The 25,682-nt window shown below is 42.7% G+C and overlaps 3 protein-coding genes across 3 annotated transcripts in view; 1 reads left to right on the forward strand and 2 right to left on the reverse strand.

Annotated features, from left to right (window-relative positions):
• Window positions 1-636: 636 nt before the first annotated feature.
• Window positions 637-10,495, reverse strand: LOC115130205 (twisted gastrulation protein homolog 1-A-like). The gene is made up of 5 exons (XM_029661101.2): window positions 10,295-10,495; window positions 9,507-9,653; window positions 8,400-8,499; window positions 5,617-5,889; window positions 637-4,589 (listed from the first exon to the last, which is right to left on the reverse strand). Exons 2-5 carry the CDS (start codon window positions 9,624-9,626, stop codon window positions 4,408-4,410), a joined length of 675 nt encoding a protein of 224 aa, XP_029516961.1. The 5' UTR covers window positions 9,627-9,653; window positions 10,295-10,495; the 3' UTR covers window positions 637-4,407.
• Window positions 10,496-11,114: 619 nt separating this feature from the next.
• On the forward strand, window positions 11,115-15,489 carry LOC115130206 (gamma-soluble NSF attachment protein-like). Its single transcript, XM_029661102.2, has 12 exons — window positions 11,115-11,336; window positions 11,681-11,748; window positions 11,966-12,050; window positions 12,150-12,167; window positions 12,284-12,314; window positions 12,546-12,655; window positions 12,817-12,883; window positions 13,073-13,143; window positions 13,225-13,303; window positions 13,439-13,518; window positions 13,788-13,917; window positions 14,494-15,489. The coding sequence occupies exons 1-12, from the start codon at window positions 11,284-11,286 to the stop codon at window positions 14,626-14,628; spliced, it is 927 nt and encodes a 308-aa protein (XP_029516962.1). The 5' UTR covers window positions 11,115-11,283; the 3' UTR covers window positions 14,629-15,489.
• The window catches only part of LOC115131047 (piezo-type mechanosensitive ion channel component 2), a 203,641-nt gene continuing 192,839 nt past the window's right edge, over window positions 14,881-25,682 (reverse strand). Inside the window, exons 36-51 of the mRNA XM_065019418.1 lie at window positions 25,016-25,534; window positions 24,570-24,828; window positions 24,062-24,244; window positions 23,600-23,867; window positions 23,330-23,462; window positions 22,977-23,124; window positions 20,771-20,985; window positions 20,421-20,579; window positions 20,065-20,212; window positions 19,549-19,737; window positions 19,263-19,355; window positions 18,865-19,034; window positions 18,103-18,219; window positions 17,683-17,762; window positions 17,322-17,532; window positions 14,881-17,064 (exon numbers count right to left, since the gene is read on the reverse strand). Of these exons, the coding sequence (XP_064875490.1) occupies window positions 16,809-17,064; window positions 17,322-17,532; window positions 17,683-17,762; window positions 18,103-18,219; window positions 18,865-19,034; window positions 19,263-19,355; window positions 19,549-19,737; window positions 20,065-20,212; window positions 20,421-20,579; window positions 20,771-20,985; window positions 22,977-23,124; window positions 23,330-23,462; window positions 23,600-23,867; window positions 24,062-24,244; window positions 24,570-24,828; window positions 25,016-25,534 (3,148 nt within the window). The 3' untranslated portion in view covers window positions 14,881-16,808. The remainder of the gene's footprint in view (window positions 17,065-17,321; window positions 17,533-17,682; window positions 17,763-18,102; window positions 18,220-18,864; window positions 19,035-19,262; window positions 19,356-19,548; window positions 19,738-20,064; window positions 20,213-20,420; window positions 20,580-20,770; window positions 20,986-22,976; window positions 23,125-23,329; window positions 23,463-23,599; window positions 23,868-24,061; window positions 24,245-24,569; window positions 24,829-25,015; window positions 25,535-25,682) is intronic.

Consider the following 25,682-nt stretch of genomic DNA (forward strand, 5'->3'; position numbering starts at 1 on the left):
TGTAAATGTATGCAGACGCTCTGGATAAGTGTCTACAAAATGACAAATGTAAACCCTGAACTAGGATCTGTCCATATAATCCGATTCACTAGGATCTAAAATAGCACTTCCACTCGGAGATGCTTTGTGGATACGGGCCCAGATGTTGCTGTGCAAGACAGGTGAGCTTGGAGAAGTCTGGCTAACTTGCAGTAGGCTCTCATCCCCCACTGGACATAGGGGAGGATCGTAGACGCAAGAGTTAGACATTTACAGAGTTTGTCTCTGAGGGCTGTGAGATGGTGTGCTAAAAGTCCCCAGCAGGGAATTAACACAAATGTTAGGCTCAGCGTTATCTTTTAGTATACAGTTTTTATATTACAGTAATGTAGTCTAGTAAAAATGTGTATCTTATAGCACTATTTAAGGCTCCCAAGTGGCGCAGCCGTCTAAGGCACTATCTCAGTGCTAGAGGCATCACTACAGACCCTGGTTTGAATCCAGGCTGTATCACAACCGGCCGTGATTGGGAGTCCCATAGGGCGGCACACAATTGGCCCAGCTTCATCCGGGTTTGGCTGGTGTAGGCCATCTGTGGCAGACCAGGGGGTTTGGTCAAGACGTTTACACAGGTCAGACACGGACAGAGTGATTAGCTCGGTTTCAAGGGAGTTTATTAAATAATAAATCAAATGAAAAGGATAAGTCTCCCCCATGAGACCCTCTCCGGGATACCATCTTCTGGGCTCCGGTTCTGGCCGTATCCTGTCGGGCACACAAACTCAACTCCCTCGTCTTAGCTCTGGCCTCATCTCCAACTACACGGAAGTCACCTTACTTCCCCCAGTCCTCTCCTGTGTGTTGCCCTTCTGGCAGCATTATGGGGCTTGTACAGCTGTAGACCACACTATTTACCAAGAGAGTTTATCTATATTCTTCGTAGCTGTCTATTAGGGTAGCTGTCAGATCGGGTCTGGCTGGCTAGGATAAGTTCTAGATAGCATAAGTTGAGATCAGTGTGGAAGAACTTGACTGGCTTGCACAAAGCCCTGACCTCAACCCCATCGAACACCTTTGGGAGGAATTGGAACGCAGACTGCGAGCCCAACATCAGTGCCCAACCTCACTAATGCTCGTGGCTGAAGAAGCAAGTCCCTGCAGCAATGTTCCAACGTCTAGTTGGATATGTTCGGCCTTTCCGGTCAGCCAGACAGACAGGACAAATTCGACTGGCTGAACAGGTAAGTAAAGTTCGGCCTGCCGGTCAGGACACATTTGGTGTTCGGTCCAATAAGATAAGTTTGGCCGGCTTGCCAGATAAAACAAGTTCGGCCAGATACCCTATACTGAGAAAGCAACAAAAATTGAACATTTTGCTAATGTATTAAAAAAAACACAAAAAAACATACCTTATTTACATAAGCATTCAGACCCTTTGCATTGAGACTCGAAATTGACCTCAGGTGTGTCCTTTTTCATATGATCATCCTTGAGATGTTTCTACAACTTGGAGTCCACCTGTGGTAAATCCAATTGATTGGATATGATTCGGAAAGGCACACACCTGTCAACATAAGGTCCCACAGCTGACAGTGCATGTCAGATCAAAGACCAGGCCATGAGTCGAAGGAATAGTCCGTAGAGCTCCGAGACAGGATTGTGTCGAGGCACATATCTGGGGAAGGGTACCAAAATATTTTTGCAGCATTGAATGTTCCCAAGAACACAGTGGCCATTCTTAAATGGAAGAAGTTTGGCACCACCAAGACTCTTCCTAATGCTGGCTGCCCGGCCAAACTGAGCGGTCGTGGGAGAAGGGCCTTGGTCAGGGAGGTGACCAAGAACTTGAGACATCTGTGGCATTGGGTTATGTGATCATGCCGTTTAATCAGCTTCTTGATATGCCACAGCTGTCAGGTGCTGGATTTTCTTGGCAAAGGATAAATGCTCACTAATGGATGTTAGCAAATTTGTGCATAACATTTGAAAGAAATAAGCTTTTGTTGCATATGGAACATTTGTGATCTTTTATTTCAGATCATGAAACATGGGATATATTTTTGTTCAATCAAAAAGTGTCCCATACAATAAGGGGATCCACTGTGTCTATGCTATATAGGGGAAAAGTAAGTTGTAAATTATTCTCTTGGTTAAAAACAATTTGTCGTCCAGTAGGCTTTGATTTAAAGTTCCAATATTCTCGCCCTCGTGTACATTCTGTAAGTGTAATGTGTATAACAATTATTTGATGGCCTGACAGCATTCTGTCCCTTATCAACACTTGCCAGCGACAATGACATAAGAAAGTAATTAAGACGACTAGCTTGAATGATCCTTCGCCATGTTTCTCTCACTAGTCCGCCATATATCCACTAGTTCAGATATATGCATAATATTCGTAATTTCTTTAAGAGCATGAGGGTGATGGAAGTCACACTACAAACTTTTACGGTCCATTGAGGTACTTAAAACCGTAATATAATCTTCCACAATAATAATTGCGTCATGTATTGCCTGTAAAGTCAAGTTATATAGTATCATTATTTGGACCATATATGGTTAATGAGACCAATCTGTTTTAGGTCCAATAGCATATTTAAAAGGATCCACCTTCCTTGCGGATCTGTTTGCACAGTTTGCATATTCAGATCAAACTTGTTAATATCATCACTCCTTTTGAGTTTCTTTGTCCATGGGAGAAATACATTTTACAACCCCCCCAGTCATTTTGTCCATACAACTTTGCCTAAGTGTAGAATGAGTTTCCTGCAAAGAATAGATATTATATTCCTTGTCTTTTAGCCAGATAAAGACGGATAGTCTTGTTATTATCTGCAACACCATTACATACAAGTTTAACTAGCTATACTTATTTCACCACTTACCATGTTTATAAACTTACCATTAAGAAGTACCATGGTAATTGAGTGTCCATATAAACTGTACCATAATATTTGCACTGTTAAGCATATCGTAGCTGTGACTAAGGAAACCTCTAATTGTCCTTCAATATTCCACCCCCATCCCATGTAGGGTTGTCATTCCAGTGAACGTCTGACCAACCCTTTACACATGGATCCTAGGGCCTTTCAATAGATATGGGCTCATACTTTAAAAAGAGCACATGGTGCCACCTACAGTACAGAACCAGATCCGCAGCGAACATCATTTCGAACCCCTTCCCCTCAGTTGTACAGCATATTTCAAAAAACATGCATATCCTAATTTATTCCCACAATTGACAAATAATATGCATAATAATAAGCACTTCTAATGATTGCTACCCATAATGGCCAGTAGTAGGAATTCTACATTTTGGTCAACTGATGTGGGATGCATGCCCCTCTCTCCCTTTCCACCCATAGTTCGACCTACCCCCACACCAAACTCAAATGTTCAACAGTTGTTCCATCCCTGAGCCCAACTCAAGAGAAGACTTGATGTGTGAATGCGTATAAAGTTTGGCTGTTTAAGAAGGCATGCCAAATTAAGCCGGAATGGGAAGATTTGATTAACCAATATCTAGTGTTGGCTGATGAAGCTCGGATACCCCCAACACCCCCACATGCTGGTCCCCGGTTGTGAACTTATCTGTCTGACCGGCCTACCAAACTTATCTGGCTGCACTTGTCTCATCTATCCAGCGAGCTGACCTTAACAAGTTTGGACAATTTGCCAGATAGGGTAAGTTCTGCCAGATGGGTTATCTGTCCAGCCAGCTGAACTTATATCTCATCTGTCTTGATGACTTGTCCTATCGGGCCAGCCAGCTGAACTAGTTTCATCTGGCCAAACTTATCCCATCTAGCCGGCCAAACTTATTTCTGAAATGATCATATCTGGCCAAACTTGTCCTAACTTTTTCAGGCCTGGAAAACACAAAATTCCATCACCGTACAAACCGTGCTTATTCTATCTTGTCTGGCCAGCTGAACTTAACCCATCTGTACCAAACATGTCCTATATGTCTGGCCGAACTGATATTAAATTATTTGATTTAAAATAATGTTTACAGTATGAAACAAATCATTTTAACTGCACATATAAAATCAAACATGTGAACGGCTGGCTATTAGTTTGATTGAATATGGACGTTGTTTCCTAAAATAACACGTGATAAAACAATTATACAAATAGCATTTATCTGATTTTCCATGACATCAAAAATAAAATGCCATTGCATTACACATTTTAAAACATTGACCTCTCCTCTTAACTAGAAAAAAATTCAAAACGATATATTTCTAATTTGCTAAAGAACCTATAAAATATAAAAATGAGCAAAAATAATTCATAATACATAAAAATACTGAAGCATTATGAAAGTCATATTCCTCAGTTAACCTTCACCATCTGCTACTCCAGATAGTGCCCCCTTGTGGCAGTTTGAACACAGTACCCTAATGTCGCCAGTCCTATTGGCTTCAATCAGAACAGGCAGTTCATACACTTGACAGTTTTGCTGCCGTAGTCGAGGCACTCTGGGCCGATACACTCACAGCAGGCATTGTGGAACCAGCGGTATTTGGAGCCCCCCATGGACTCGCAGTATTGCTTGCACTGGCGGATGGACACGCAGTCGTCAAAGTACACCACAGTGCACATGTTATCTGTGGAGGGGAAGACATGGAGAAATAAGCCTTTGAATGCCAAGGAATACAACAGGGAAATATTACCACTATCCATTTGAAAAGTTTACAGAAAACATGCTTAGTCTTCACTTTACGAAGGTACTCTAAAGCAGGGTTTCCCAAACTCTGTCTCGGCCCCCCGGGAAAAAGGGAATCCGGAAACACTGGACATATTTAAAAATGTAGGCATAGCCGCATGACTCGTTTGGAATTCCCTGCTCAGAAATATGATCAGAATACTAAACCTAAATGAACTGTCAAGTGGCCTCACACACACACACAAATCACTAGGACCGGTTGCTGAGTAGAAGACAAATGGAGTGGATGCACATGAAAGTCCACAAGGCCAGCAGCAATCTACTCAATTTGCAGGGCTAGCAGCCCACTAAACCCATCAAAAGATAGCCCGAGATTGCATATGTTTTAATGGAGGGGTCTAGCCACCGAGCTCGGATTAAAGCAGCTTTAGCGATGACTTCATTATAGCTCTCCCTCTCCTAAAACAATAGACTGTCGGGGATTTGAGCTATTCATTGGCTCTTGGGGTTTCCCTAAAATAGTGGGATGGACCAAAGTTCATATCTTTAGCACTTACGGGGGTGCCCAATCTGCCGGAATATTTTATTTAACTAGGCAGCAAACCGACTTTGGCGACTAGTAAGTATTTGATTTACACCTCCCTCTTTGGGCTTGATGTTTCAATGTGTATTTCATACAGTCATAACCTGTGAGCATCATGTTACCTATGTGACCTTGCTGAGCTTCACAATAGACATTTATAGACACGATGTGTGAAAAATGACAAGATCAGTCCCATGACTTGAATGATATTTTTGCTACAAATGCTAAACTATCGTAGAATCTTCAGAGTCTTCTGATGAACTAAAACTTGGATAAAAGGCATCTTTGTAAGACTATGATGTGCCCTGCTCTGTTTATTCTCTTATTATGGAATACCCAGCAGCTATGATTGTCCCCAAAATTCAACCCGCTCATCCCTCCCTACCTTCAGTACTTTGGGTGTTATCGTAGCTGGTGTGGATACTGTTCCCGGTCAGGGAGACATTTTGGTGCTGGTCCTCCAGAGTTTCCAGGAAAGACACCAGGTTCTCATGGTAAGATAGTTCCTCAGCCACGGGGAAGGATACTACCATCATGTTGATAGGTGCTTCGCCCTCGGTGAGGGCACGGAACAGTGAGGGGATGGGTCGGTAGAGTTCCTCCACCGTGCTCTTGGAGGTAGCCGGAGTATCGCTGTAGTTCCTGGGGTTACACATCCCTGTGTGATGGGATGCAGGGAACAAGTTGATAATTGGTAAATAAATCAAATACTTTTACAATAAATTACTGATCATCAATAAACCACTATTTGTTCATATGATACTCACCATTCACTGCACTACACTTGTAAAATAGGATGGGTACACTACATTGAACAATCAGTGAATAATGGAAGGAAGGATTTGGAGGAGCTCAATATGATGCAAAAACCAAATACCCATCCTCATTAATCCATTCTGACCCTGGTTGTAGTTTGCCCTTTTCAAATGTGCACCTAGTACGTGGGACCAAGTCACTAGCAAGTCTCAAGCAAAATGGTCAAAGTTTCAAGTCCTAAGTAGAACTGGCAGAGTCTAGAGTCAATTCCAAGTCATGCATTTTAAGAGCAAGTTGAGCTGAGCCAAGTTATTTCAAGTCAAAATAAATCAAATAAATCAAGACATGCAATGACATCAATCAACTACAAATCTTTGTCTATTTATTGAGCCTAGCAGACAGCCCTTTTCATTATTTTGTCTACAACACATTTTGATTATGTAATAATACATTTTAACTCATTCCAAATGCAAGCTTCATAAGATCAATATCAAGCTATTTTGACTTAACAAAAGACCTACGCTAGTAATTGTTGCTTGATGCCCCATTGCTGGTGCGATGGCAAAGCAAACAGTTTATATGCTTGATCCCCAAACAATTTTGGGAGCTGTATATTTTGGGAGCTGTATATGGCATTCCTTTCGAACTTTTTGTTTTGCAAGTGTGATGCCTGCGGCTACTCTGGCTGAGTGGAGTGTAATCCACGGAGTCTCTGTGCCACAAAATGAGTGACAAAACCTGGCCAGACAATCTAAAGTCATGAGTCAAGTCGAAGATCCAAGTTAAGTCTCAAGTTATTATTTTCTATCATCTCGAGTCTCAAATTTGTGAAGAGCCAGACTCGAGTCCAAATCCTGTGACTCAATTCTACAGTCGTGGCCAAAAGTTAAGAATGACAAATATTAATTTCCAAAGTTTGCTGCTTCAGTGTCTTTAGATATTTTTTGTCAGATGTTACTACGGAATACTTAAGTATAATGACAAGCATTTCATAAGTGTCAAAGGCTTTTATTGACAATTACATGAAGTTGATGCAAAGAGTCAATATTTGCAGTGTTGACCCTTTTTTCCCCTCAAGATCTCTGCAATCCGCCCTGGCATGGTGTCAATTCAATTCTGAGCCACATCCTGACTGATGGCAGCCCATTCTTGCATAATCAATGCTTGGAGTTTGTCAGAATGTGTGGGTTTTTGTCTGTCCACCCACCTCTTTGAGGATTTGACCACAAGATCTCAATGGGATTAAGGTCTGGGGAGTTTCCTGGCCATGGACCCAAAATATTGATGTTTTGTTCCCCGAGCCACTTGTTATCTTTTTTGCCTTATGGCAAGGTGCTGGAAAAGGCATTGTACGGCACCAAACTGTTCCTGGATGGTTGGGAGAAGTTGCTCTCGGAGGATGTGTTGGTACCATTCTTTATTCATGGCTGTGTTCTTAGGCAATATTGTGAGTGAGCCCACTCCCTTGGCTGAGAAGCAACCCCACACATGAATGGTCTCAGGATGCTTTACTGTTGGCATGACAAAGGGCTGATGGTAGCGCTCACCTTGTCTTCTCCGGACAAGCTTTTTTTCCAGATGCCCCAAACAATCGGAAAGGGGATTCCGAGAAAATGACTTTACCCCAGTCCTCAGCATTCCAATCCCTGTACTTTTGGCAGAATATCAGTCTGTCCCTGATGTTTTTCCTGAAGAGAAGTGGCTTCTTTGCTGCCCTTCTTGACACCAGGCCATCCTCCAAAAGACTTTGCCTCATTGTGCGTGCAGATGCACTCACACCTGCCTGCTGCCATTCCTGAGCAAGCTCTGTACTGGTGGTGCCCCGATCCCGTAGCTGAATCAACTTTAGAAGACGGTCCTGGCACTTGCTGGACTTTCTTGGGCGCCCTGAAGCCTTCATCACAACAATTGAACCGCTCTCCGTGAAGTTCTTGATGATCCGATAAATGGTTGATTTAGTTGTAATCTTATAGGCAGCAATATCCTTGCCTGCGAAGACCTTTCTGTGCAAAGCAATGATGACGGCACGTGTTTCCTTGCAGGTAAACATGGTTGACAGAGGAAGAACAATGATTCCAAGCACCTCCCTTTGAAGCTTCCAGTCTGCCATTTGAACTCAATCAGCATGACAGAGTGATCTCCAGCCTTGTTCTCGTCAACACTCACACCTGTGTTAACGAGAGAATCACTGACATGATGTCAGCTGGTCCTTTTATGGCAGGGCTGAAATGCAGTGGAAATGTTTTGGGGGGATTAAGTTCATTTGTATGCCAAATTCATCTGATCACTATTCATAACATTCTGGAGTATATGCAAATTGCCATCATACAAACTGAGGCAGCAGACTTTGAAAATTAATATTTGTGTCATTCTCAAAACTTTTGGCCACAACTGCACAACTCTGGCACCTACCCACACAGTCGCAGCACTCCTCCCACAGTGTGCCCAGACAGAGCATACACTCCTTACAGCATGAGCAGTTCCCATCAGAGGGCCTGCACTGACACAGCTCCTGTACATCACAAAACACACAATGTATATTATAACATAGTCACATTTTATGTATGTGGCAGGACTGATGTACATAAGTGCATAACTCACAAGTAAGAGAGAAATTCAGCAATAGACAGTGAAGGTGGCACACATTTGCATAACTCTTGTATGCATTTAAGCCTTCTATCATGTTGTGCAAACATTCTTTCAATAAAGTAGTCTCAGTCTGGCTTTAGTTGTTACATGAGCGCCAAAACAATATAACATTATTTTTGTGTATTGAGCACGTCATGGTTGACTCAAACAAGAAAATAAGCCATACATATACTGTTAGAAATCACTACGGGCGGGTGTGTGTAACTGCGTATGTTTGAGGAGTGGGCCGACCTTAAGCTGCCTGTTCTGTGACTCCTCCAGTGCGGCTGGGAGGGCAGTTCAAAGGGAGAGCAGAGGTCAAATTCCAGATGTGCACAGGGATAGAGCTAACTAAGCACACAGTGAAGTGTGGTTGTGGCTGCAACAGCAACCATGGAAGGTATACAGATATCAATCTCCATTGGCCATCGCATGTACAGCCAAGGTAGACTAGGCTGCATCCTTTGAAGACACTGTGTGGCTGGAAATGTACAACATGCGCCTGATTGTAAGCCAAGCCAATATCGAGTACATTTTTAGTATCTCCGCTTTGTTAGTTGAGTGTTCTCAGAAGGGTTCATTTAGTGTACAGGTACTGTTATGGTTGTATGCATGTTTCCAGTATAGAGAGAATGTAGAGATTAGGTTAATGTAAAATGACATACACACTGGAAATGCATATTGGGAGGTGCATCAAGTCCTACAATATACAATTTTGGCATAACACTATGGCAGTGGCAATTTACTCTGAAAAGACATGAGAGATTCCTTATAGACATTCCATAGAGTTCTCTCAAAGTGATTTAGTAACAGAAAAATGGTATTAGTGAGAAAAGTTTACCTAAACCGAATGCCTTTTAAAAAACGCACTAAGAATCTTAGCCTTCTTACCTGAATGAGGCACTTGCTGACATCACTGGCACAGAGAGCCTTGTTGCAAGCGGTAATCATGGAAAGTCCAGATAGAAGGAAAAGAAGTGCAGTGGATAGTAAAAATTGAGTGGACTTCATTTCCGACACGCACGAAACAACGGTATCCTGCACCGACAAAAACAAAGAGTCAGACAAGAATTTGGAATGTACCCCTTATTCAACATCAACAAAATACCTAGACGTCATCGGGACTCAACAAACATACTAATAAAACGCAGGAAAATCGTGTCAAGGAACCATCCCTTTGATTAAATTGTTATGGTAAATTGCCCGCTTGCTTTAAAGGGGCATTATTCCATTTCTACACAAATCCCCAAGTCGTCAGACCCACTGCAATGCAAACATTGGTTTCCCGCTTGCTGGCAACTAAATTACAAAGGTTGCTGCGCATTTAATCTTAAACTCCGAATACATTTAAACGTTGTATAGCTATTACGGTAATCTAATTCAATAATAGCATGTTGATCATGCAAATAGTGCAACCCTCTTAAAGACCTCAGGGTTACATAAGGAAGGAAAGTTACATTTTATCCTAAAATTAAACACTTAGTTTGGATAAATTGTATAAAAAGTCTGACACTTTTCAGGCGCCGTTTATGAACAAACCTCGTGTTTTGGAGAGGCATTTCCAAAGCTATAAACACCTTTTCTCAACATCAACCAACTAGGAAGAAAGGATGCCGTTTTTGTCTTGGTCAAAAACGCACACCGATTAACAATATAATAAAAGTAGTAATCAAACTCACCTTGCCCAACTAGTCGATTGTTGCTCCAGAGGTGAACGTTTCTTAACCCCTTTTCCACCTCTACCTTTCAGAATTAAAGCATGTTCTGATGGCGTGACTCTCCACACTCGCTACACAAAGCAGACAGGGGTAGGCAAGCGCCTTAAAGATACAGCTACCATTTCAGACACAGGAGCCATGCTCAGGTGAACCCGAGCCAAGAACACTGTCAATTGGTATCATGTGATAGGCCATGTCTACTGGTTTGGCAGTGATATATTCGACTGGGCTATACGAATTTTTTAGCTTATCACATAGAAAATAGTAGCGACAATTTTTTCACTGATAATAATAGCCAGATGAGGCCTAGACACCACTCTGAGCCTAGTTCCTTTCTAGATTTCTTCTTAGGTTCCTTCTCGGGAGTTTTTCCTGGCCACTGCTTCTTCCTCTGCGTGGCTTGTTCTGGGCTCGGTATCTGTAAAGCACTTTGCAACTGCTAGTGTAAAAATACTTTATAAAATACATGTAATAATAGAGGAATTATATTATATATTTTGTAGGATATATAAATGAATAACTGGAGATTTCATAATGCATTGCAAATAGAGATTCATTTTATTGTTTATTTCACTTTTGTATATTTATCTACCTCACTTGCTTTGGCGATGTTAACATATGTATCCCATGCCAATAAAGCCCCTTAAATTGAATTTAATTGATGAAATAAGACTAGTTTTCTGGATTAGGAAGGGCGTTCAATTGAGGAAAAAAACGAACTATTACATTATTGCCCAGTAGGTGCAACATTGTAACGTTGTCGCAGTATATGAGTAGAAAAATAAAATGCAACTCACGAGCTTCCGTAGTCAACACACTGATGAAGGAAAGGTCTCCTGAAACCAGTAACGGCAACATCTCACTACATTTTAGCCAGTGAGAACTTAAATATTAAGAATTGTTTCATTACATTATTAGTAGACTACACAGCAGAGCTACCACTGGACCAGATGGCTGCGAAAATCAACGAGGCGCACGACCACATTGCCAAGGCTGAAAAATAGTAAGGAAATCTCGCTAACTAGATGACGTTAGCTAGCTAGATTGCGTTTGAGCTATTACAGTAGGTAGTCAGCCACTATCATAGTATTGGTAATCGTGTATTGTAAAGTACCTATGTATAAAACAAAAGCATAGGAATGGTATTTTCAATTTAACAAGCTAGCTTGCCATTCTAGATAGGAAGCCAGCTGAGCTGCACTGCAGTTAAGGCTGTCGGTATCACTTCATCAATACTAGGGCGTCCATACCTGTATTACATCCTATGGCAAATCCATATAATTGTAACTTTTTTCAGAGGCAATGCTGCTGTAATGTTTGGCACTGAATATGATTCATTTTTCCCAGTTTAAAGACTAGCTTCATGAAATGGAAGCCTGACTATGACAGTGCAGCATCAGAGTACTCAAAAGCAGGTATTGTATCCCAAAGGTTCATACATTCTGTAGCAACAATTTGGACCTGAATGTATGTCCCCTACTACTACTACAACAACAACAACAACATTTGATAGTCTAGTTGGGCAATAGCACACTGTCAGTAATATTAGGCTATATTGCAGAAGTGTTGCTCAAGTTGTCCTATGATTTGGCTTATTATAAATGCATAATGAAGCATTCCCTTCTCGCCCAGCTGTTGCCTTTAAAAATGCCAAGATGCTTGAAGAAGCGAAGGAGGCGTACCTGCAAGAGGCAGAGGCACATACCAACAACAAAACGTATCCTTTCACTGCCAATGGGGAGGGAGGCTTATAAATGGTTTTGCAGGTTAGTTTTGAACAAGGTCATTGTTTTCTTTAACTCAACTCAATGTACAGACTTTTCCATGCAGCCAAGTGAGTATAAAAGATCTAGGCCTATCTTATGTAATGATATTAATAGAACCAGAATGACACTGATTTGTCTACGTCTGACTGTATTTAATGTTGCTAAGGAGATCTTTCTGTTACAGAGCACTTGAGGCAGCTGGTATGATGCTCAAGGTTAGTTTTAATGTGCTAAACATTATTGTCAATCATATATACTTGTTATCAGAGGTCGGGTGAAATTTACTGTTGCGTTTATGCCATAGTTTTTACGTTTTTGTTGCCCCCTTCTGGATTAAAGGCTTTGTTTTTAGCCAGACGCTTTTGACACATGACATGACTACGGTTTTAATATTAACTAGCTATACTAACGCTAATCATTGACAGACATGTTTTTTTTCTCTCCAGGACATGCAGAGGATACCAGAGGCTATCCAATATATTGAGAGAGCAAGCATGATGTATGTAGAGAATGGCACACCAGACACTGCAGCCTTGGCCCTCGACAGAGCTGGAAAGTACGTACCGGTTGCCAATATTGATCGTCTTAGACGGTCTCTCAAAATGAATTCCCTGTCAACATTGGCATGTCACTGTAAACATATGACGGTGCTCGTTGTTATTCCTCGTTTTGATGCTTAGGCTACTTCAGTTAAAGTGGCACTTTTCTTTTTTCCAGGCTAATCGAATCACAGGATCTAGCAAAAGCAGTGGATCTGTACCAGAAAGCTGCATCAGTGTTTGAGGTACGACTTGAATTTTTGATTCTAGAGAACACCAATCATTGAGTTGCTTCCCAGCCACAGCCTCAGTTCAGGGTTCACATCTGCAGGAATCTCAGTCTTATTTCATTGATATTGGCTATATATTAATGTGATGAAAAGTGACCAAATCAATCAAAATATTCTTGATATGATGAATGTATATTTCTGCAGAATGAAGACCGTCTACGTCAAGCTGTAGAGATGCTGGGGAAAGCATCAAGACTTCTCGTCAGGCAGCACAAGTAAATTCTCACCTGCTTTACAGATTGTTCTACCTTTCCTACTCATTCCCTTCCAGCTAACTGTTGTTTTTGGCCCGTCAGGCTTGATGAAGCAGCAGTGTCGATTCAGAAGGAAAAGAACATGTATAAAGAAATAGAGAATTACCCAACGTGTTTTAAGGTGTGTTTAAGGATCTTTCACTTATTTAGCCTGATAAAGACAATTGACCGTGTTCAAAACTGAGCAGACTCTGTTATTATTACCCCTGTTGTGAAGATTAAAACCAAATGGTTGCCTGTGTATTTTCTTCTTCAGAAAACCATTGCCCAAGTGCTAGTCCACCTTCACAGAAATGACTTCGTAGCAGCAGATAAATGTGTTCGAGAGAGTTACAGGTACTGACTTTACATTTGTCTAACTAAAAGGTAAATATGAAGGTTATGAATTTTGTTATGTTTGACTAGGGATTCATAATTCTGGTAACTTACCCCAAATTCCAGAAATCCCGGGTTGAAATATTCCTGGAGTCAGGAGGTAATAAGCACGGAATCTGTGAATACTCCACCCGGGATTTCTGGAAAGATTTCTGGAAAACCTGGGAATTTTGGGAAAGTTACTGGAATTTTGCAACCCTATGCTTGACCATTCTAACCTTTGACCCTAGTCTGCCAGGCTTCAGTGGGAGTGAGGACTGTATTGCCTTGGAGCAGCTCCTGCAGGGCTACGACGAGCAGGATGAGGACCAAGTGCACTGCGTCTGTAACTCTCCCTTATTCAAGTACATGGACAATGATGTGAGTGTTCTGCCTTGTGGCTTATACTGTATGTAACCATCATTCACTTCAAAGCATGTCATCACATCATTTGAGTATCTACTTCTCTCAATTGTGTTCTGTTGTCTCCTTTGATCACATTTAAGGTCTTTAAAAGGTATGAAATCATGAGCTGTCCTTTCCTTATGAAACCTTTCTCCTAGCCACCCCATAGATGCATTTCCAGGCTAGCCTGAATAATGCAAAGTAATGTATTAATAGAAACAATAGCAGTCCAACTGCTTGCTTACCTGCGTCACCCATCTAGACCCTGCTTTCTTGTTGTTTTGTACCATTTATTATATTTTACATTTCTTTAGAGCTATTTCTTAAACCTCTCCTGATCAATTCCAGAAAGACACACACACACCTGACTCAAACTAACCAAGGGTTTTCTGATTAGTTCATTAGTTGAATCTGCTGTGCTAGTTTAGGAAGAGATCAAAAACATGGAACTGGCTTTGGGTACTCAATGAGAGGTTTAGGAAACACTTCTGAGAAACAAATACTGTAGAGACAACTTGCCATAACCTGACCACAGTGCCAATTGTCTTGCAGTATGCAAAGTTGTCCATCAGCCTGAGGGTTCCAGGGGGGGGTAAGAAGAAGGCTCCTGCTTCAGCTGCTGATGCTGGGGAAGGAGCGGAGGCAGGGGAGGCTGATGAGGATGAGTACGCTGGTGGGCTATGTTAGCCACAGAACCTGGACTTCCTGTCTGGACCAGAGCACTTCCAGTTACCTGTTAAGGATGGGTGTCGGAATCTTCCACACCCCTCCCATTCTCAGCATGCCAGGGGGTCGTGAACTTTGCCTTGCCTCCCATCGCCAGATGTACAACTTTAGGCACTCTAACCATCAAGCATAACAACGAGTTATGCTCATAACAATAACATAAGCATGGTAATATAATATCACTGTGGAAAATAATCAAACACTACTTAAAGATGTATTATTTGTCCCTTTTGGGGTTTACTGCGATTGTAAAATAATGTATATTTTGCTACATTTGAAATGATATAAAACATTTGATTTTGAATGTTGATCTAGGTTTGGTAATGTATTTGTTGTATTTGCCTCAATGGATCATCAAGGTGTTTTCTCATTCAATCTACAACAGTATGCAACAAGATACTCAGTGTGAAAATAATGATTTGCACGTTCACCTTACAATACCAAACTCTGTGCTTCAATGATTGATGCGTAAAGGGGTGGATGAAATGATTTCTGAATTTGTACAGTATGAAGTGTTGAAAGCAGCCATTTCAGTTACTATTGTCTGTGAAGGCACTTAGAAAATAATATATTTGGGTAATTGGTATATTATTGTACTTTAGTTTCTTCTAGATTTCAGAATGCCTTTCCATTTGTATTATATGTTATGCCTGTACTTTGGAACTGACTGAAAGCTAGATGATGATTTGTGTTTACAACTAATCTTAAAATGTGTGTCAAGTCTTGTGGAGTATGCAGGCTTGATGTTTGTGGCATGCCCTCAGTGTTTTTACTGAATCAAGTCATGGAATGGAATAAAATGGCAGCAGGTCAGCTTTCAAACATTTGTTACATTCAAGTCACTGAACCTCGATAACGTCACAAACTAGATTCCTTACACATGAAAACAATCTATTCACTTACACATGGTGCTGCATTTTCCAATGCATAGATTTGATGGCCTTGATCACATTTTGGTTGAACATATGAACTTGTACATTTAAAATAACACTAACTTGTAATGTCAAAAACAAGGGGTTTTCAAGCAATCAAATATAACCGACACAGGTTACACACGTCAACGACAGTATCTGTATTTAGGCCCTCAATTCTTAGGTCTTTATAGGGGCGCCATCAAGATGGACATGCTCCATAATATAGAAATATAATTCTAATCTCTATACAGTGTTCATAACATCTTCCCCTTTATTGTTTCTCTTTCCTAGGTGTACTACAGGTTCAAACAACCAAAAACGTAATCCCTTTCTGGTGAGATGATACACATTTCCTGAGAACGATGTCTGCCACAGCTCCCTTGATTACTCTGTAGAAACAAAACGAACGGCAACAAATTATTGTAACTTCCCACTGCGCGCAGACGTCTATTCAACGTCTATTGCACGTTGGTTCAACGTAATTTCATTGAAATTACATGGAAACAACGTTGATTAAACCAGTGTGTGCCCAGTGGGTTGTCTTCAACCTCTCTTCGTTGTCTTGCTGGAAAAGCCAAAGCACTTCCAGGTAGGCTATTGTAAAGGGAAATATCTTGGAAAATCAAAGTGTCAAGTGTCTCTCAGTCGCTGCCCGCTTCTCTTCTCTTTTCCCTTCTCCTGTGTTAGCTCAAGAAAACATGTCTGTTCAAGTTTACAGCCAGCTATCAGTATATTGCACAACCCTTGGTTCATGTTTCCCAATAGGAAAAAGGCCAGACGTCTGGAGGCAGGCAGGACAGCTGCAGTCTGTCTCCCTGTCTGTCTGTGACATCTCAAACACACTGACTGATGGCTGCAATTCTTCAGAGTTGTACTAAACGAGTACAAACAAAAAACAGCTTCTTACAGAGGAGGCTGGTGAGGGGAGGACAGCTCATAATAATGGATGGAATGATATCTAACGCATAGAAACCAGGTGTTTGATACCACTAAATTCATTCCGTTCCAGCCATTACTATGAGCGCGTCCTCCTAATTTAAAGTGCCACCAGCCACCGCTGTTCTTCAAAGTCACCTTTCATGTGTAGGTCATTGTTTTTCATGGCAGGCTTGATAGGGAGAGGGTCCCTTAATACCATCCCACCAAGGTACAGGGAGCATAGCGAGCTAGCTACTTCCTGCTGGATTGTGCTTTTTTCATGTCTCTGCCCCCCACTAGGTGGCACTGTCATTTAGTTTTTTGGTCCCGGGTCCACTTGATCATAGTCTCTGGTGAACGGTAGAGAAAGATGAGCTTGGCATATAGGTCTTCCTCCAGCTCCAGCTCGCCCGTCTCTCTGACCAGGAAGATGTCGGTACACAGCTTCAGGATGCGGTCCACGGCGGGCAGCTCCTCAAACATGATGGAATGGGAGATGCCGCTGAAGAACTCGCGCACAAACTTGCCGATGACCAGCACCACCGATGCATACAGGCCCATGATCCTGCCGGTGAGAGACAAAATAACACATTATAAGCCATGTTATAATACATTAAAAAAAGGCACATACATGCTTATGACTAGTGGTAAAGCAATATAAATGCACAAAACCTTTTAGAAAGCAACACCAGGGTTGTGTCCAGTAAGCACAACACAACATTTTGAAATGTTGCCTGACAAACAATCCAAAATGATGATTGTGTGTCTCACTGAACATGAGTTACATGACCCAAGTCAGACCGTCAGATATCCTCCACTCACCCGTATCCTGCCAGGAAGCCCAGACTGGGCGGGCTGACTTTGTCACTGAACACGTAGAGCTGGAGGCCTGCCTCTCTCTTCTTCCCCACCGCCGCACCCCTCATCTGGATCTGTCCCGCCGATGGCTGGTCTACGATCCACCACTCCTGGATCTCACCACTGCTGTTGTGGGTTCTCTCCAGGTCGAGCAGGATGTTCTTGTAGCCGTTGTCTGAAATGGAGATAACATAAACAATACATCAACGGCAATAAGAGGGCGATGCGTCAGTTCAAAACACAAGTGTTCATTTCAGGACGATGTAAATGTCTAAATGTTTCTATCCATATGAAGTCATTCCAGGTTTAAGGATTTGTGCATTACCTTTATGGAGTTGTTCTATAGGTTTGGCATTGGAGTCACTGGGAGCTCTGAGGAAGCATGGGAAGACTTGTGCTATGACCCTGGAGAGGAGGGGAGAGAAAGAGACATGACATTTAAAGATGCAGTCCGGGATCTTAATGTCAACAAAACAGAACATATTGTACGAGTTGGATTTGTAACATATCATACAATTTGCACACAAAAAAAATGGATGATGTAGTACACAATTCAAACTGGGACCCGTTTTGGCTCGTGAGAACCACTTTCAAAACTGCTGTCTCAAATTATACAAAGTTGTGGAGCATCACTTTAATTATGAATGATTTATCAAGCATCTATAAAAGACCTTATGAAGGGGTTATGAAGGCTTAATTAAGCCTGAAAAGTCCTAGTCTGTTTCCCTTAGCATAGGCTACTTACACAGCCTGGTTTCTGGTCCCATTCAGGAGATCTACTAACTCTTGTCGTGTTGTCATATCAAGGTATGCTACATGTTTATCTGTCGCAACTTCAGCTTTGGCTCCAAGACTGAGATTCCTGTTGAAGAGAGAAAAATCTCAATTACAGACAGTAGATATTTTGCAAGTCAAAAATAGTACACCACACATTCTTTCCCATACATATTACTTTGTGCACTCGTAAATGGGCAGATATCTCAACAGATATTTTACGTCTCTAAAGTACTATGTAATCTATGTGGACCTACACAACACTGTAGTTACTAAGTTATTTGACCAAGTTACAGTTCAAAACACCTTTGAGTTTCTAAGAAGTGTGTGAGTGTTGTGGCTCTATTCAGTCTGTAAAGCTGAAGCGTTACAGATTCCCCGATAGAAATGTAAAAGGTCATTTCCGATTGAGCCGACATATGCAGCGTTTACCGTGAATGCAGCCTCCGCTAAAGCGGAAACATTGCCTATAAATTTAATTCACTGTGTAAAGTCGAACTTCCATGATGCGGATTGAATAGAGGTTTGGTTCTCACTCCGATAGTAAGTGAGTATGTTTCCATACATGTGTGCATTCGAGTATTGGTTCCTCCAGGTTAGTGTTCATCAGGGCACGCAACGGAAAACAGTTGAAAGCGTTTTGCAACGCTAATGAAAATGATTATCTTATTGGACTGTTTCAGTCTGTTTCTTCCCTTTTGGTGCCTAATGAACAGGGCCCTGGTTCTCTTACCTCTGGATGGTCCAGGACATGGTGACAGGGAAGTATTCCTCCTTGCTGAGAACATCCATAAGGTTCTTCCTGCTAGGCGGGCTGATGGTCCACAAGGAATTGGAACTGCCCTCCAGCTCCGCCACAGTCACATCCTCTGACGTGTATGCCTCCAAGAACTGCATCGCTGACTGCATGGATAGAAGTATAGAAATATTAAAACACACAATACTGACATTTGCAAGTCCCTGGTGAGTGGGAGGAGAAAGGCCTTAATTATAGTAATACACAGTAATATATTCAAACCAGAATGTAATAGTATTCAAACCTATAGCGTCAAAAGATATTTGAAAAGCTTGAGAAATCTGGCCTAAAATGAAGATTCATAAAGCAAGCTTTAAAATGGGTGGTTTTCTTACCGGAATGTAGTTGTACGAATTCATGAAGTCTGAAAAATCTACTTTGCTGATGTCCTTCAGCTGATTTTGCTGGGCACTCATAGTGAAGATGGGCTGAAGGAAGAGAAACCAACATTAAGATACTCAAATCAGATAGTAATGTGTCAAATTCTAAAATGAACAAATGGCAATAAAGAGCTGATACTGTCAACCAGGGTGTCAATTCCATTTAAATTCAGTCAATTCATTAGGTCAACAGAAATAAATGGAATTGCCCCAAACCCTGCCTTTGACACAGTTTTCATACCTGAAAGCCTCCCAGGGTGATGGTGACCGATACGTCTAGAGGTTTGTTGACCACGCCGGCCACGGACTTGACCAGCGACATGAAAAGCAGCGGGAACCAAACGATGCAGATGAGCAGCATGACGATCAAACCTCCCATCCCATACTTCACCACCTTCTTCTTCTTCTGCCCGCGAGGCTGGGGGTACCTCTGGTAAACAACACACATACACGATTAAGCCTCTGAAAAGAACTAATTCTTCAGGGAAATAAATGATCAAGTTTAGTTACAGTTTTTATGAACATTTGCTAACTTTTGGCGAACCTACATAATTGGTGCCTTTATTTTTATAGTGCTTTCCAATGCAAGTAACAAAGTGCTTCACATCATAAAATAATACAATAAAATAAAAAAACTGCTGCAACTCATTTCCACAAAGCCTCTCTGACAACATACTATCTTCTTCCCCTCTAAGCCTCATTCAGAGATGGACAGGGAGGTCCTAGAGAACTAACACAGCGGGCCGTGGTCCCTCACCTTCTCTGACATCCTCCAGCACTTGAGAACAAAGATGTGAGCGTAGATGTCCTCGACACAGATCCAGCTGGACAAGCTGAGAGTGGTGTCCGTCCACACCCAGTCCATCACCGCTCGCAGCTCTGTCAGGAACGGGACCAGGCGGAACCTGGAAATCAGGAATATTTAGGACAGTGTTAGGGTAATGTTAGGACCAACAGTCAATATAGGTTATGAACCAGCTTATGGCAGGCAGGTATTGGGAGCATGTGCCATCACTGTTGAAGTTTGTCTCATACCGTTTTCATAAATTCATTCAATTCTTGATTATGCTGTCGTCTTGTGATTGTAGTTACACTAGTCTTCAGAGCACTCACCCTTGGAAGAGGAATAGGTTGAGGTAGTTGTAACTCTTGGTGAGAAAGTTGCCCAGGACACGGGTGGGGTAGCCACAGCGGATCTGATAGGCCGACAGGCCAAAGTAGATGCACTTGACAAAGTACCACAGCTGGGCCACTGTGTTCTTACTGAACCGTCTGGTGTTTAAAATGGAAACAATGTTAACGATAATCTTTTGAAGTACCTTGAAAACATTCACCATTATGCGTTACTTACTAATGAAGCAACCATTTAGTAAGGAATATACAGTATTTAAAAGAAAGAGGGAGCTGGTTATGACTATATGACTAAATGACTAAATGTTAATGTTATCTCTCCACATTCATACCTTTCTGTGACTCCAGGCAGGATGAAGAACATCCAGAAGTGGATACCGAACACCAGGATGACCTGGAAGATGACTTTTCCCATGACAGTCTTGCGGAGGTAGAGGGCTCGGTCGATGATCATGGTGCCAAACTGGATCAGTACCATCACCAGGAAGGCCTCGGGAACCTGGTCCTCCGACAGGGAGGAAGTGATGTCAGCTGCGGCAGAGTGTTTCTATGAGAGACAGGAAGTCATGTTATTCATTTGGAAGGTTTTTATTTTCTTCAATGTTTCAAGTTCAAATGTGTTCTTGGCCATTTATGGAAAATTTCAATTCATTGCACTTGGTTTCAATCACAAACACAATTAATAAGAACAGTTCATAGTTTAAGAACAGTTTATAGTATTCAGACCCCTTGACCTTTTCCAAATTTTGTTAGGTTACATCCTTATTCAAAAATTGATTAAATTGTTGTTTTTCCTCATCAATCTCCACACAATACCCCATAATAACAAAGCAAAAAACAGGTTTGTAGAAATTGTTGTTATCAATTTATTAAAAATAAAAACCTGAAATATTACATTTACGTAAGTATTCAGACCCTTTACTCAGTACTTTGTTGTTGCACCTTTGGCAGCGATTACAGCCTCGAGTCTTCTTGGGTACGACGCTACAAGTATGACACACCTGTTTTTACGGAGTTTCTCCCATTCTTCTCTGTAGATCCTCTCAAGCTCTGTCAGGTTTGGATGGGGAGCGTTGTTGCATAGCTATTTTCAGGTCTCTCCAGAGATGTTCGATCAGGTATACGTCCGGGCTCTGGCTGGGCCAAAAGCCACTCCTGCGTTGTCTTGGCCGTGTGCTTAGGGTCGTTGTCCTGTTGGAAGGTGAACCTTGGCCCTTGTCTGAGGTCCTGAGCGCTCTGGAGCAGGTTTTCATCAAGGATCTCTCTGTACTTTGCTCCGTTCATCTTTGCCTGGATTCCTGACTAATCTCAGTCCCTGTTGCTGAAAAACATCCCCACAGCATGATTCTGCCACCACCATGCTTCATTGTAGGGATGGTGCCAGGTTTCCTCCAGATGACCAAAGAGCTCAATCTTGGTTTCATCAGACCAGAGAATCTTGTTTCTCATGGTAGGAGAGTCTTTAGGTACCTTTTGGCAAACTCCAAGCGGGCTGTCATGTGCCTTTTATTGAGGAGTGGCTTCTTTCTGGCCTCTCTACCATAAAGGTCAAAGGTCTGATTGGTGGAGTGCTGCAGAGATGGTTGTCCTTCTGGAAGGTTCTCCCATCTCCACAGAGGAACTCTGGAGCTCTGTAAGAGTGACCATCAGGTGGCCTCCCGGGTGGCACAGTGGTCTAAAGCACTGCATCGCAGTGCTTGCTGTGCCACCAGAGATTCTGGGATTGAGCCCAGGGAGGTCCATGGGGCAACGCACAATTGGCCCAGCGTCGTCCGTGTTTCGGAGGATGCATGGCTCTCAACCTTCGCCTCTCCTGAGTCCGTACGGGAGTTGCAGCGATGAGACAAGACTATAACTACTATCAATTGGGGAGATAAAAAATGGTTAAAAAAAAGAGTGCCCATCAGGTTCTTGGTCACCATCTCCAAGTCCCTTCTCCCCCGATTGCTTAGTTTGGCCAGGCGGCCAGCTCTAGGAAGAGTCTTGATAGTTCCAAACTTCTTCCATTTAAGAGTGATGGAGGCCACCGTGTTCTTGGGGACCTTCAATGCTGCAGAAATGTTTTGGTACCATTCCCCAGAGCTGTGCCTCAACAAAATCCTGTCTTCGACACTATGCGGACAATTCCTTGCACCTCATAGCTTCTTTTTTTGCTCTCACATGCACTGTCAACTACCTTATATAGACAGGTGCCTTTCCAAATCATGTCCAATCAATTGAATTTACCACAGCTGGACTGCAAACAGAAACATCTCCAGGATGATCAATGGAAAGAGGATGCACTTGAGGTCAATTTCGAGTCTCCTAGCAAAGGGTCTAAATACTTGTGTAAATAAGGTATTTGTTTTTAATTTATTACACTTTTTTTTTAAATCTAAAAATCTGTTTTCGTTTCGTCATTATGTGGCATTGTGTATAGATCGCTGATGATTTTTTATGTATTTAATCCATTTTAGAATAAGGCTGTAACGTAACAAAATGTTGAAAAAGTCAAGGAGTCTGAATACTTTCCGAAGGCCCGGTATATATCAAACTTACCCCAAAAGCCCAGAAGCCGAAGACGATGATGATAAAGTCAACAGTGTCGGCCAGGAACATGAGCACATAGACGTCTGTCACAGCACTGTACTCTGGGTGGATCAGGTTGTAGAAGAACTGACGGATGGGGATGTAGATCTCCAGAGTTCTTAACGGAGAATCAACAAAGATTTACAAACAATTATCTGGTCACCTAAACAAGGTAAACTAAATACTTTATGAACAGACAATGTTGTTTTTATTACCAATTTAATATCCTGAAAAGTGACTGAATATTGTCAGTTAGTAGCCGCATAAAAGTGTAATATGGCACCTTCAAGTCGATATTCAAACATGACATCCAGACCACCTACTTCTTGACAATGAAGCTCTTGGCTTTGATGAGCTGCTCTCTGAGTTTGTCCAGGATCTTCTCCTTCTTGCTCCTCTGCTGGACACTCCTCACACTGTCCCCTCTCCGTAGGCTCTGCCTTGAGCTCACGCTGTCTGTGGAGTGACTAGGTTTGGTGAGGTTTGGAAGACATGGGCCTCACAAATGACATAATTAAAAGTCTAGACACTTCCCCCAAACGAGCCCAATAAGAGAGTTATTCTTCAGCACTTAGGAGCCAGTGTGACCTCACCTCCTCTGGAGTGGCCAGAGCGCAGGGTGCGCTGGGAGAGGTGGGAAGCGGCGCTGGAGCTCTTGCGGCGCAGCTGGGTGGAGGTGGACAGGGAGTAGAAGCGGCGGGGGAAGCGGGCGCGTACCGATTCCAGCAGGGAGCTACTGCCCCCCGAGGCCTGCTTCTCCACACGCCTGGAGCTGGACCTCTTCTCCCTGTCAGGGTGGTGCTGCTTAGGGGTTTCTCCCCCTCCTCCCCTGGGGTCATCCTTGTCCCACAGCCCATGACACTGGAGGTTAAGAGCAAGGAATAGAATGGTTATTACACCAGTGTGCTAAATATAACCGTGTATCAATACAGGTAATAAGTAACAATTAACAATGTAGTTAAAGGGGTAGTCCACTTTTTAAAAGTTGTATTTATTTTTGAAAAAAGTGAACTCCCTGAAAGGAATAACCATGTAGCTAAAGACTTAGTGGGCACCTTGAGAATAGATCTGTGGAAGAACAGAGCTAGCAGCTGAACCAGGTCATAGTGCACGTATCCCTCCTTCTTCTCCACACCGATGATGTTGGGAGGGTGGAAGGGTTTGGACATGTCCAGCTCAATGTTTTGGTTGAAGGGGAAGAAACCAAACTGGAAGAAGTACTTGATCACGATGGTGACCTGGTGGTATAGTGAGATCGGGGAAACCCTTAAAAATATATAGATGCATGACTCATAACATGTCTCTATAAACACTATTAATTGAGTACAGTGTGGTAGAATTGAGTTTATATCATAAAAGAGCATTATTTCCAGCCTGAACAATAATTGCATTTTCATAGCTGGAATTAACAAATATATTTATGAAAATGTGCAATTTATATTATTAAAGGTATTGTTCACCCTAATTCATTTGGGTGACCTATCCCTTTAATACTGCATGGGACAAGGAGTAAGGGCAGATTTACATTGATAAGAACCTGACTAAGTGCTTCTGTGTTAATACCTCGGTGTAGACGATGGCGGTCATCCAGAAGCGTTTGCTGGGCCTTGGGACAGACAGCATGGCCCAGAGGAAGATGAGGATGGGCAGAATGAGCGTGGCCACGGACGCTGAGATCATGTGGTTGAGGATGATGACCAGGAAACACACCATCTCTGAGTGGGCCACCAGCATGTTGTAGAGAGCATAGAGCAGCTGGAGCAGCGCCGGCTGGTTGCCGTAGAAACGCTCAGAGTCTTCCAGCTCCTCGTCATAGAACATCCTGATGGAGAGAGAGAAAAAGGGAGCGAGGGTCTATCAAGGTGGACTCTAAAAACCTAAATCCTTTGGAATTGTCAAATAAACAAACTAATCTGAACCTCGATTTCTGGCTTTCTGATAGCCGAGCAATTAACAATATTTGGTAATGCAATTGGCAACACAAGACTAGCTGGGACTAAATACAATACCTATTGCGTAGCAGATCGCTGGCGGTCAGCTCGTGGGTGAGCGAGGGAAACGTGGTGCTCGTGACGCCTGACAGAAAATCTGACTTCTCGTCAGGCGTCACCACAACTAGCCTGTTCTCATGATGGGTCCTACTGGATGAGACCTGCTCGGCCTCCTCCCTGTCCAGGCCTGTGGCTCTGCTGTATGAGGGGGGGATGTCTGTGTCTGTGGGGGTGTTACCGGAGAGGTCTGCCTGGTAGAGCTGGAGCTCACTGTGGTGGGCGTAGCACGGTCCCCTCCCCCACCCTGCAGGTTCGGTCTCTAGAACCCTGTCCCGGCTGTCCCAGTCCATTCCCCTAGACCTGGAGAGAAGACTCCCCTCATGGTCCAGGTACAGCCCCATGGAGGTGGAGGTGGATGGGGTCTCGGTGTAGGAGGAGTGGGGGTCCTGGAGGTCCTGGCCTGGCTCCTCTCCTGTCTCTTTGATGGGGTTGGTAGTCCCCTGGCAGGAGCAGGTGGCTGTGCACTGGGGGTGCTCACTAGTGGGGAGAGAGAGGCAAGATAATGGTTATGTTCTGGAACTCATCTGTCCACAAGTGGGCAGTGTTTAACCTGTGTAAGAGATTTATGAATTGCCTGGATGGCCATAGAGAGGAAGTACAGTGGAGATATTTGTATGGATGTGTA

Source organism: Oncorhynchus nerka, linkage group LG6 (genome assembly GCF_034236695.1).
Source record: "Oncorhynchus nerka isolate Pitt River linkage group LG6, Oner_Uvic_2.0, whole genome shotgun sequence".
Classification (NCBI taxonomy): Eukaryota; Metazoa; Chordata; class Actinopteri; order Salmoniformes; family Salmonidae; genus Oncorhynchus; species Oncorhynchus nerka.